This window comes from Scyliorhinus torazame, chromosome 9, assembly GCF_047496885.1.
Source record: "Scyliorhinus torazame isolate Kashiwa2021f chromosome 9, sScyTor2.1, whole genome shotgun sequence".
Taxonomy (NCBI): Eukaryota; Metazoa; Chordata; class Chondrichthyes; order Carcharhiniformes; family Scyliorhinidae; genus Scyliorhinus; species Scyliorhinus torazame.
The window spans coordinates 91,018,417-91,031,794 of record NC_092715.1 but is presented as its reverse complement, the minus strand read 5'-3'; the positions used below and the strand labels follow the sequence as shown (position 1 = coordinate 91,031,794).

The following is a 13,378-nucleotide window of genomic DNA, read 5'->3' as shown; positions in this document are numbered from 1 at the left end:
CAGAGACGGGTATAAAGGGTCGAGCCCAAGGTAGGATCCGCCTCTTTAAGAAGCACAGAGCTAGGGAGCAGCAGCACACAGAGACAGCTCAGCATAGGCAGTTTACCTTAGTTTCACTGGTCATATCTCTTGACTGTTTTACATCTAGTTGAGCTCTTGAAGCAGAACAAACCCTTTGAATAAAAAGCTTTTGTTAACTGTAAGTCTTCAGTCTTTATTCAGACTTCGAGAATAACATACATTCCACACACCCACCACTGCCTTTGGCTTTGATCTTTAAGTCATCTTTGTCTACAGGAATAGTGCCAGAAGACTGGAAGATAGCAAACGTTGTCCCCTTGTTCAAGAAGGGGAGTAGAGACAACCCCGGTAACTATAGACCAGTGAGCCTTACTTCTGTTGTGGGCAAAATCTTGGAAAGGTTTATAAGAGATAGGATGTATAATCGTCTGGAAAGGAATAATTTGATTAGAGATAGTCAACACGGTTTTGTGAAGGGTAGGTCGTGCCTCACAAACCTTATTGAGTTCTTTGAGAAGGTGACCAAACAGGTGGATGAGGGTAAAGCAGTTGATGTGGTGTATATGGATTTCAGTAAAGTGTTTGATAAGGTTCCCCACGGCAGGCTACTGCAGAAAATACAGAGGCATGGGATTCAGGGTGATTTAGCAGTTTGGATCAGGCATTGGCTAGCTGGAAGAAGACAAAGGGTGGTGGTTGATGGGAAATGTTCAGACTGGAGTCCAGTTACTAGTGGTGTACCACAAGGATCTGTTTTGGGGCCACTGCTGTTTGTCATTTTTATAAATGACCTGGAGGAGGGCGTAGAAGGATGGGTGAGTAAATTTGCAGATGATACGAAAGTCGGTGGAGTTGTGGACAGTGCAGAAGGATGTTACAAGTTACAGAGGGACATAGATAAGCTGCAGCGTTGGGCTGAGAGGTGGCAAATGGAGTTTAATGCAGAAAAGTGTGAGGTGATTCATTTTGGAAGGAATAACAGGAAGACAGAGTACTGGGCTAATGGTAAGATTCTTGGCAGTGCGGATGAGCAGAGAGATCTCGGTGTCCATGTACATAGATCCCTGAAAGTTGCCACCCAGGTTGAGAGGGTTGTTAAGAAGGCGTACGGTGTGTTAGCTTTTATTTGTAGAGGGATTGAGTTTAGGAGCCATGAGGTCATGTTGCAGCTGTACAAAACTCTGGTGCGGCCGCATTTGGAGTATTGCGTGCAATTCTGGTCGCCGCATTATAGGAAGGATGTGGAAGCATTGGAAAGGGTGCAGAGGAGATTTACCAGAATGTTGCCTGGTATGGAGGGAAGATCTTATGAGGAAAGGCTGAGGGACTTGAGGCTGTTTTCGTTAGAGAGAAGAAGGTTAAGAGGTGACTTAATTGAGGCATACAAGATGATCAGAGGATTGGGTAGGCTGGACAGTGAGAGCCTTCTTCCTCGGATGGTGATGTCTAGCACGAGGGGACATAGCTTTAAATTGAGGGGAGATAGATATAAGACAGATGTCAGAGGTAGGTTCTTTACTCAGAGAGTAGTAAGGGCGTGGAATGCCCTGCCTGCAACAGTAGTGGACTCGCCAACAATAAGGGCATTCAAATGGTCATTGGATAGACATATGGACGATAAGGGAATAGTGTAGATGGGTTTTAGAGTGGTTTCACAGGTCGGCGCAACATCTAGGGCCGAAGGGCCTGTACTGCGCTGTAATGTTCCATGTTCTCTGACATCTCCCCTATACCTTCCTCCAATCAGCTTAAAATTATGTCCCCTTGTGACAGCCATTCCACCCTGGGGAAAAGTCTCTGGCTATCCACTCTATCCATGCCTCTCATCACCTTGGACACCTCTATCAAGTCACCTCTCTGTCTTCTTCACTCTAGTGAGAGAAGCCCTAGCTCCCTCGACCTTTCTTCATAAGACATGCCCTCCAGTCCAGGCAGCATCCTGGTAAATCTCCTCTGTACCCTCTCCAGTAGGATGCACCTATTGATGTGAACAAGCATAAACCTTTAAAGATAACTTAGGACATTTAATTCCTTCTGAAAAACAAATATAAAAGAAAAACGTAGGGATTTCTCACAATGTTATGGCCAATGTTCTAACACATTGAAAAGTTTGCCTTTATCAGGGAATGAGTTGTGCTTCAGGAGCCTAAAAGCGCTGTGCAAATTAATCCAATGATAGAAAATCAAAGCTAGATTACCCTTTACTAAAGTTGTTCAGCAGATTCAATATACTCAGCGTGCAGTCATTAATTCAGTGGTGCCCCCCTCACCTGACCTAGAATTGGATTCGCTGCATGAAATTTCTTTATGCCAAAAGAGAATCTAAATTATAGATCTTGATAAAAGCCACAAATTTAGGCCAATGTCTCACATGCTAGGGTTTGCTCAATGAGCTTCAATATTTGTTATATCTCTGTTATGAGCACAACTACTCAATTGATGGGTAGACCTAAAATTACTTGGTTGATTTGGAAAATTACTTTGCTGTCGTTAAACTTCACTAACTTGAAAATACTGCAATTCTGGCACTAATAATCCTAGTTTTAGTTTAAAAAATTACAATTGCTAGGCAGCTTTCCAGGGCTTCTAATCTTGGGTGAACAATAAACTAAATGTTCATGCCCATGTGACTGTATTTCAAGCAGCAAAGATTCAATAGGCTCACTGTCTTCTTGACATTGGTACTGATATGGGGAGTGTTTTTTTTTTCTCCTGAGGTATAGTCGAGCGATTAAAAAATATTCTCCAAAAGCATGAGGTACAATATATTGTTTAATATTAAAATAGAGAACTAAGAGAAAACTACAATAATTTAAATAATCAATCCTGAAAATATTTCTGAACGTAAATAACAATACAGCAATGATATGGGATTTCTCAGGAGTCTTCTTGGAACTTATATTTTAGTGTAATTTCTCCATTACGGATGCAGCCCTACGTGCTATTGCAAGTAAAGCAATTGAAAGGAAGGCAGGAGCCAGAGGACTGAAATCAATCATGGTATGTTCATTTTTACAAGGCAACTCTTGAAGATTGTAATTGCATTTTGAAAGTTAGCCTTAAAATATTTTAGGAACACGATCCAAACCAGTCATTGCACTGGTAGTTTCATGGCCAATCAGCCAAGGAGAAAATCCAAAATGTTACTCCTGAATTTTGTTGTAAGTTGGCTCACTGGACTGCAAGCTTCAGGCAGCACGTTAGCACAAGTGGCTAGCACTGTGTCTTCACAGCTTCAGGGTCCCAGGTTCAATTCCCCGCTGGGTCACTATCTGTGCAGAGTCTGCACGTTCTCCCCGTATCTGCGTGGGTTTCCTCCGGGTGCTCCGGTTTCCTCCCACAGTCCAAAGACATGCAGGTTAGGTGGATTGGCCATGCTAAATTGCCCATAGTGACCAAAAAAAGATTAGAGGGGGGGGTTATTGGGTTACGGGGATAGGGTGGAAGTGAGGGCTTAAGTGGGTCGGTGCAGACTCGATGGGCCGAATGGCCTCCTTCTGCATTGTATGTTCTATGTTCTAACAAAGGCTCATCTCAGAAGGATAGGTGAAATATAAAAACAAGTTCTGTCCTTTCTGTTGAACGTTTTATTACATTAAAGACGCTATAACATTGTAATGCAGCGTGCGGCCTTTGAGAGTTCTGAGTGCAAGACATTCTGTTGACCATTGCCCATGGACAGGGTTGCACATAATGACTATGAAAGCCCTTTGTGCTCAATCAAGGCGCTACTACTGTTCAATCTGCATGTTCTGCAAATTCTATGTAAGGAACAGCAATTGGAAAAATTACCCTATCCTGGATGACCATCTTGATTACAACAGCAGTGGTCATGCAGCTGCACACACCGCTAACAACCCACTGTGAACCTCGAGCCACAGGTCGTATAGGTATCCCCCAGGCCACCCCCCACACCACCCCCCCCCCCCCCCCCCCCAAGGTGCCCTCTGGCCCCAGCCGACCCATCATCTGTATGAGTGCACTCCAGCACAACCAGTGCTACCTTGTTGACTGGGATGGTGTGTGTGGGTAGTGTAATGCGTATATGCGGCTGCAGTTTGTCAGCCTCCTGAATGTCAATCACGAATTCCACACCGTTCTTCATTGGAATCGATTGCATTCCACATGATGCAGGTGCTAGCCCCTCCACAGTTGCTGAATCAACCCAAGTTCAGCGGCAGTTTTGGTGTCATGAAGTCGATGAACCCTGTGTCGGGGTCAACACTTAGTCTGAGAAATGGAGAAACCCGCCCCATGTCTTTACACCAGCATTCAGCGGCAGAATGCCCTGGCTTTTCACACTGGTAACATGTAAGGACCTAGGCGTCCTTGGGTTGATTCAGCGGACATTTTGTCCACCGTAGTGAATGAACCCAATTACTGGAATTCTCTTCCAGCCAGCTCCATAGAAACTGTGATTTCAATGGCTTTCTGCAGAGTGAGATCACACTCGGTTAACAGAAGTTTTTGTGACTTCCGGTTGCGGCTATGCCAAGGTAGGTCGCACGGTCGGCAGCTCCCACCGACAACGGACTTTTTGGCCCCTGAACGGAGCTCCAGCGGCACTTGGACGACGATTCCCGGTATGGGAAGGAAGCAGTGAGGGTCCCCCAGCTCTGTATGGAGTGGACCAGGAGTGGGGCGATCAAAAAAGCGGCTTTGGAGAAGAGAGGAGAACGGGCGGGAAAAAGCAAGATGACGGCCGGCGGGGATCAGGCAGCGTGGGCCCAGTGGTCACGGGAGCAGCAGGAGTTTCTTAGGAGCTGCTTCACCGAGTTAAAGGCGGAGATGCTGGCCCCTATGAAGGCTTCTATTGAAAGGTTGGTGGAGACCCAGAAAATGCAGGAGGTGCAGCAAAAGGCCTCTGCCAACGAGGACGAGATTTTGGGCCTGGCAGTTAGAGTGGAGGCGCACGAGGTGCTGCACAAAGGATGGCAGGAGAAGCTGGAAGACCTTGAAAATAGGTCGAGGAGGCAGAACCTGCGGATTCTGGGCCTTCCTGAAGGCGCGGAGGGGTCGGATGCGGGTGCGTATGTGACCACGATGCTGGGAACGCTGATGGGCGTGGGGGCCTTCCCGCGGCCCCTGGAGCTGCGGGGCCCACAGAGTCCTGGCAAGGAGGCCGAAGGCGAACGAGCCGCCGAGAGCTATGGTGGTAAGAATCCACCGCTTCACCGACAAGGACTGTGTCCTGCGATGGGCAAACAAGGAACGAAGCAGTAAGTGGGAGAACTGCGAGATCCGTATTTACCAGGACTGGGGTGCAGAGCTGGCCAAGAGGCGTGCGGGATTCAACCGGGCCAAGGCGGTCCTCCACAGCAAAGGGGTGAAGTTCGGGCTGCTACAACTGGCGAGGCTGTGGGTCACGTACCTAGATCGGCATCATTAATTCGATACGCCGGATGAGGCGTATAGTTTTATTAAGAACGAGAAGCTGGACTTGAACTAATGGACTGCTGTAGGTTGTTGGGGCACCACGGGGGGGCGGTGGGGGCTGAGGTGGTGTTATGTTGGTCTTGCCCCGTGTTTTCTTTTTGTTTTCCCCCTTTGCTATTTTTTTTGATTGATTGAGGTTTTTTTAATCTCGTGACACACGGGAATAAGGGGGGGGCCCTCTCTCCCTCAATTGGTTGGGGGGGGGGGGAGGGTGGAGACCCGTAGAGGGAGCCAACAGTGGGATTGGAGGTAGAGGCGGGAGCGGCCAGGGTCAGCATGAGTCAGCTGACTTACGATAAGTGCAATGGGGGGGAAGGGGGGGTTAAGCGGATGCTTGACTTGAGAGAGGGGGATCGAGGGGGGAATGCTGCTTTGCTAGCTGTAGGGGAAGCAACTTTCGCAGTAAAAGGGGAAGTCGGGACGGGGAGCCTCCGGCTGGGGGGGCTGGAGGGTGCGGGAGGCACGGACACGTGGCTGGCCTAAAAAAAGGGGATGGTTAGTCGGGTGGGGGGGGCGTAATTAACCAATCCACGTGGACCATGAGGGGCCTGAATGGACCGGTCAAGAGGTCCCGTGTGTTCTCGCACTTAAAGGGGCTAAAGGCAGATGTAGCCATGCTACAAGAAACGCATCTGAAGCTCACTGATCAAACTAGGCTGAGGAAGGGATGGGTGGGGCAGGTCTTTCACTCGGGGCTGGATGCGAAAACCAGGGGGATCGCAATCTTGGGACGATGCGGATTTTATGAAGCGAATGTTGAGTAAAATTCCGGATCTGGTGTCTGATGCGACCATCAATTCACTCGAAGACACGTGGAGAAGTAAACCGTGGTTTTAATCAGCTTAGAACTGAGCCTGCCTGTGACCGGTACAACACTGAAGGCGGCCCCGCAGGTCAGCAGCTCTTGTACTTCCTGTAATGGGGGTGGAGCCATGGGCGGAGCCCGTACATGCCCCAACATATCCCCTGTGGGTGAAGCCACACGACGGCCCATAGGTAGAGCCCACAGGGTTAATAACATAACACACTGCGCTGGTGAATTATCAGTAATTATACATTTACCACAGAGTCGTGCAGTCTGGTAATGGGGGGGGGGGGCCTTTAACACGGTCCTGGACCCGGCACTAGACCGATCTAGGTCTAGATCGGGTAAGAGGCTGGCAGCGGCCAAGGTCCTGAGGGGGTTCATGGACCAGATGGGGGGAGTGGACCCGTGGAGTTTCGCTCGGCCAAGGGCGAAGGAGTTTTCTTTCTTCTCCCATGTCCACAAAGTGTACTCGCAAATTGATTTTTTTCGTGGTGAGCAGGGCGCTAATCCCGAGAATGGAGGGGGTAGAGTACTCGGCCATTGCGGTCGCGGACCATGCTCCGCACTGGGTGGAGTTGAGGCTGGGAGCGGAGAGGCCAACGCCTTCTATGGAGACTGGACATAGGATTATTGGCGGATGAGGAGGTCTGTGGGCGGATTAGGAGGATAATCCAAAGCTATGTGTCGACCAATGATACAAGGGAGGTTTCAGTGAGTGGGGTCTGGGAGGCGCTGAAGGCAGTTATCAGGGGGGAGCTAATTTATATCAGGGCCCACAGAGAGAATAGGGATAGGATGGAGAGGGAGAGGTTGGTGGGAGAGATACTCAGGGTGGACAGGAGGTATACGGAGTCCCCTGAGGAGGGGCTGCTGAAGGAGCGCTGGAGCCTGCAGGCAGAGTTTGACTTGCTTACCGCAGGGAAAGCAGAGGCTCAGTTGAGGAAGTTGTGGTGAACCACTGTAATAGGAGATGTAAGGGAGGACCTGCACTACAGGTTCGCCGGTAGCTCCTGCCGGCTGGCTCCGCCCACGGAGAAGTGTATAAATATACAGGACCTCCAGTGCCCTGCCATTTCGCCAGCTGCAGCAGGAGGCCACAAATCTGACTAATAGAGCCACAGTTGTACCCAACTTTAGTCGTTGTGCAATTGATCGTGCATCAGAAGTTACAAGGAGCGGTGTACGAGTATGGGGAGAAGGCACGTAGGATGCTGGCGCACCAACTACGGAAGTGAGAGGCGGCCAGGGAAATTGGGGGAATTAGGGACAGGGGGGGTAACATGGTCCTGAACTCGGAAAGGATTAATGAGGTCTTGAAGGATTTTTATGGTAAATTGTATGATTCAGAACCCCTGGAGTGGAGGGAAGGGATGAAGCAATTCTTAGACCAACTGAGGTTTCCGAAGGTGGAGGAGGAGCTAGTAGAGGGATTAGGGGCCCAGATTGAGTTGGAATTGGTTGAAGGTTTGGAGGGTATGCAGTCGGGCAAGGCCCCGGGACCGGATGGATATCCTGTAGAGTTCTATAGGAAATTCTCAGAGCTGTTGAGCTCGCTATTGCTGAGAACCTTCACCGAGGCTAAGGAAAGGGGAACCCCCCTGATGATGTCGCGGGCCTTGATCTCGCTCATCCTTAAGCGAGATAAGGACCCGCTGCAATGTGGCTCCTACAGGCCGATATCGCTCCTTAATGTAAACGCCAAGCTGTTGGCCAAGATCCTGGCCACGAGAATTGAGGACTGTGTTTCGGGGGTGATCAATGAGACCAGACGGGGCTTGTCAAGGGCAGGCAGCTGAACACGAATGTGCGGAGGCTCTTGAACGTGATCATGATGCCCTCGGAAGGAGGTGGCTGCAATGGATGCGGAAAAAGCCTTCGATCGGGTGGAGTAGAAGTACCTGTGGGAAGTGTTAGGCAGATTTGGATTTGGCGAAGAATTCATAGGGTGGGTCAAATTACTGTATCAGGCCCCCATAGCGAGTGTGTCCACGAACCGGCTGCGATCGGAGTACTTTAGGCTGCACCGAACAATGAGGCAGGGGTGCCCCCTGCTGTTTGCTCTGGCAATCGAGCCGTTGGCCATGGCGCTGAGGAGGCCTAGAAACTGGAGGGGGCTGGTTCGGGGGTGAAGAGCATCGTGTTTCACTGTACGCGGATGACCTGCTCCTGTATATTTCAGATCCGGTGGAAGGGATGGGAGAGGTCATGCAGATCCTAAAAGATTTCGGGGATTTCTTGGGGTATAAGTTGAATGTCAGGAAAAGCGAGCTTTTTGTGATCCATGCGAGGGGCCAGGAAAAGAGACTGAGAGAGCTCCTGCTCAAGATGGTGGGGAGGAGCTTTCGCTACTTGGGCATACGGGTGGCTAAGAGTTGGGATGCCCTGCACAAGCTCAACCTAAGCTTGTGGATCAGATGGAGGAGGACTTTAAGAGGTGGGACATGCTACCGCTTTCCCTGGCGGGCAGGGTGCAGTCCGTGAAGATGACGGTCCTCCCCAGGTTCTTGTTCGTCTTCCAGTGCCTTCCTATCCTCATCGCCAAGTCCTTCTTCAAGCGGGTGAACAGGATTGGATTATCACGGAATTTGTGTGGGCAAACAAAACCCCGCGTGTTAAAAGACTGTTCTTAGAGCGCAGTCGGTGGGGGGGGGGGGGGGGGGGGGCGGGGCTGGCGCTGCCGTACTTCTGCAGTTACTATTGGGCAGCGAACATATCCATGATTCGGAAATGGGTAGTAGGGGGGGCGGGGGGGGGAGGGGGCGCCGTCTTGCAGGGATACTAGCCTGGGGGCACTGCACCGCTGCCGCTCCCGCCGGCACAGTACACCACGAGCCCGGTAGTGATGGCGGCGCTGAGGATCTGGGGTCAGTGGAGAAGGCATGGGGGTGAAGTAAGAGCCTCAGTCTGGACCCTGATACGAAACAACCACAGGTTCATCCCAGGTAGAATAGACGGAGGGTTTCTAAGCTGGCACAGAGCGGGTATCAAAAAGATGGGGGACTTGTTTATAGATGGGACTTTTGCTAGCCTGAGGGCGCTGGAGGAGAAATTCAGCTTGCCCCCGGGGAATACCTTTAAGTACTTGCAAGTCCGCGCTTTCTTGAAGAAGCATGTGGTGGAATTTCCACTGCTACCTGCCCGCAGGTTACAGGAAAGGGTAGTCTCGGGCATGTGGGTAGGAGACGGAAAGGTATCCGACATATACCAGGAGCTGCAGGAGGTGGAGGAGGCCTCGACGGAGGAGCTGAAAGGCAAGTGGGAGGAGGAGCTGGGTGAGGAGCTGGATGAGGGCCTGTGGGCGGACGCCCTGGGCAGGGTCAATTCCTCCTCATCTTGTGCCAGGCTTAGCCTGATTCAGTTTAAGGTGGTACACCGGGCGCACATGACAGCGGCAAGAATGAGCAAGTTCTTTGGGGTGGAGGACAGATGTGTGAGGTGCTCAGGGAGCCCAGCAAACCATGTCCATATGTTTTGGGCATGCCCGGCACTTAAAGAATTCTGGCGAGGCTTTGCAAAGGCCAAGGTCTTGGACACTCGGGTAAAGTCGAGTCTGGGGATAGCGATATTTGGGGTGTCAGAAGATCCGGGAGTGCAGGAGCCGAAAGAGGCCGGAGTCCTGGCCTTTGCCTCCTTGGTAGCCCGGAGACGGATCTTGTTAATGTGGAGGGATGCAAAACCCCCAAGCGTGGAGGCTTGGGTCAGTGACATGGCTGGGTTTCTAGATTTGGAGAGTATGAAGTTTGGCTTGAGAAGGTCCTTGATGGGGTTCTCCAGGCGGTGGCAACCATTCCTTGACTTTCTCGCGGAACGTTGAGTGAGGAGGTCAGCAGCAGCAGCAAACCGGGCGGGGGGGGGGCTGTATGGGTTGTGGATAGATTTTTCTTGTAAATGGTAGTTATCCCACCTTGTTTTGTTAAGTTCTTTTTTTTGTTTTTTGTTGCCTTTAGTTTAGTCGTGGTTTTGTAAAAATTCTGTAAAATATATATTTTTTTAAAAGACGTTTTTGTGTTTCTTCGCTGCGTGGACCACAAACAAGTCTGTCACGAATGGTGTTATTCAGCATTTCTCCAAATTCACAATAATCTGTAAGTCTTTTAAGCACTATAACAAATAGTGCGATTGACTCTCCCCCTCCTCTCGGTTTCTTTTATGAAATCTAAAGCGCTCAGCAATCACCAGGGATTTAAGTGAAAATTGTGCTTGCAGAATTTCCGCAATTTGCTTGTATATTTTAATGCCTGGTTTATCAGGTTGCACAAGACTGCAGAGAAGATTAAAATTTTGGCCTCCTACTCACGAAAGTGGGCACCATAATAACCTCATCTATTTTGGGTGCCAGCACAAAATAATCAAAAAGCTCTGTTTGAGAATTCCACTCCTCGACATTCTCATCAAAAGCTCCAACGATGCCGAAGATTACCGCCGTTGTTAGTCATGCAGGTTTCCCGTATGCGTATTTTGCAACCACGTTGCCAGCAGCTACTTCGGTTTTCCTATTTCCACAAGGAATTAATTTGAACTTTGGTCTGTCGTTTACTACAGCCAGCACGAGAATTATTTTTGTCCGTTACCCTCGTCACCGGTTTTGTTGTGTATTTGCAGAATGACATTCACGAACACTCGAAAACTGAACATAACTTTATTGTGGTGTATTCTCTCTCATACTTATTGCTTCTCTGTTCCCCGCTCTACATCACTTCCTTGCATACAGTACTACAGCAGGGCTCTAAGGTGAGCCAAAGGGGCAAATATATAACAAGCAGTCTTGCAACACCGAACGGGAATCTCCGTTCCCGTCCATAGCGGGGGCCCGTTGTTAGCAACAACGGACAATTTGGCATTCCAACCAAACTCCATTCACTCTCAGCGGCACTGGAAAATCCCAGCCGCAAGCAATGACAGAAAGCTTTGGCCATTATGTCTGAGAGACTGACAAAAGTATGGATTGATCAGGGATAATCCGCATGCTTTTGTTGGGGGAAGACCATGGGCGAAATTCTCCGTTATCGGCGGAAAGTCCGCCGATCGGCGCAAAAAACGGCGCAAATCCGACTTGCGTCACGTCGGAAAAATGGGTCGATAGTCTCCGGCCCGAAATGGGCTAGCAGCGACGTAACGGGATTCGCGCTTGCGCAGTGGTTCACGCTGTGCGGCGTCATACGCGCTGCACGGCGTGACGGCTCATAAGTCCGCGCTGCTCCCCCCCACCCGACCGGAACACCCGACCGCAACACCCGACTGGATGGCTGGCCGTCGCTCAGCCCCGAGGTTCGAGTCACGCGATGTGGAGGCGCTCCTGGACGCGGTGGAGCAGAGGAGGGACGCCCTGTATCCCGGGCACGGCCGCAGAGTTGCCCCACGCCACAGCCGGCGTCTGTGGAGGGAAGAGGCAGAGGCCGTCACCGCTGTGGCCCTGACACCACGGACAGGCACCCAGTGCCACAAGAAGGTGAACGAGCTCGTCAGAGCAGGCAGGGTGAGCCTCCCCCATATCCCCCCTCCCCATATCCCCCCTCCCCCATATCCCCCCTCCCCCATATCCCCCCCTCCCCCATATCTCCCCTCCCTCATATCCCCCCTTCCCCATATCCCCCCCCTCCCCCATATCCCCCCTCCCCCATATCCCCCCTCCCCCATATCCCCCCTCCCCCCTCCCCCATATCCCCCCTCCCCCATATCCCCCATCCCCCATATCCCCCCTCCCCCATATCCCCCATATCCCCCCTCCCCCATATCCCCCCCATCCCCCATATCCCCAAGTGAATCCAGCCCTAACCTTAACCTCTGCAATGCACGCGCAACCGATGGCGTGCATTCTTATACCTGCCTAACACTGTTGCCTTTTACCCCTGCCCCCCCACCCACAGGAGAAGCGCGCACACAACAATAGGGAGCATGTGAGGGCTGGAGGAGGGCCCGCTGATGAGAGGCCACTGACCGTACACGAGGAAAGGGCCCTGGAACTGGCTGGCGGACCTGAGGACCGGGAGGTTGCTGATGCAGAGGTTGGGGGCGTACTAGCGAGTGAGCCACCGACAGCCCGTCCCCATATCCCCCCTCCCCTATATCCCCCTCCCCCGTATCACCTGATCACTGCCTGATGTCTAACCATGCATGCTTCATTGTGTATCGCAGGACCAAACGTCCAGGTACCCATCCCCGCAGATGCAGACCGCCCGCAGGATGCCCCTCGGAGACCACGGGAGACGGAGAGACCCGGACCCTCCAGCATGCGACGCCTGCAGGATGCCCCTCGGAGACCACGGGAGACGGAGAGACCCGCAGGCTCCAGCATGCGACGCCCGCAGGATGCCCCTCGGAGACCACAGGAGACAGAGAGACCCGCACCCTCCAGCATGCAACGCTCGCAGGATGCCCCTCGCACACCATGGGAGACGGAGAGACCCGGACCCTCCAGCATGCGACGCCCGCAGGATGCCCCTCGCACACCACGGGAGACGGAGAGACCCGCACCCTCCAGCATGCGACGCCCGCAGGATGCATCTCGGAGACCACGGGAGACGGAGAGACCCGCACCCTCCAGCATGCGACGCCCGCAGGATGCCCCTCGGAGACCACGGGAGACGGAGAGACCCGCACCCTCCAGCATGCGACGCCCGCAGGATGCCCCTCGGAGACCACGGGAGACGGAGAGACCCGCACCCTCCAGCATGCGACGCCCGCAGGATGCCCCTCGCACACCACGGGAGACGGAGAGACCCGGACCCTCCAGCATGCGACGCCCGCAGGATGCCCCACGCACACCACGGGAGACGGAGAGACCAGCACCCTCCAGCATGCGACGCCCGCAGGATGCCCCTCGGAGACCACGGGAGACGGAGAGACCCGCACCCTCCAGCATGCGACACCCGCAGGATGCCCCTCGGAGACCACGGGAGACGGAGAGACCCGCACCCTCCAGCATGCGACGCCCGCAGGATGCCCCTCGCACACCACGGGAGACGGAGAGACCCGGACCCTCCAGCATGCGACGCCAGCAGGATGCCCCTCGCACACCACGGGAGACGGAGAGACCCGCACCCTCCAGCATGCGACGCCCGCAGGATGCCCCTCGGAGACCACGGGAGACGGAGAGACCCGCACCCTCCAGCA

At 52.5% G+C, this 13,378-nt stretch overlaps 1 protein-coding gene across 3 annotated transcripts in view; it reads left to right on the top strand.

The window, feature by feature from the left end:
* Nucleotides 1-13,378, top strand: part of LOC140430004 (ATP-dependent clpX-like chaperone, mitochondrial) — a 123,755-nt gene that overhangs the window by 101,232 nt on the left and 9,145 nt on the right. For all 3 annotated transcript variants that reach the window (XM_072517575.1, XM_072517576.1, XM_072517574.1), the window contains one exon: nt 2,929-3,021. In XM_072517575.1, the coding sequence (XP_072373676.1) occupies nt 2,929-3,021 (93 nt within the window). The remainder of the gene's footprint in view (nt 1-2,928; nt 3,022-13,378) is intronic.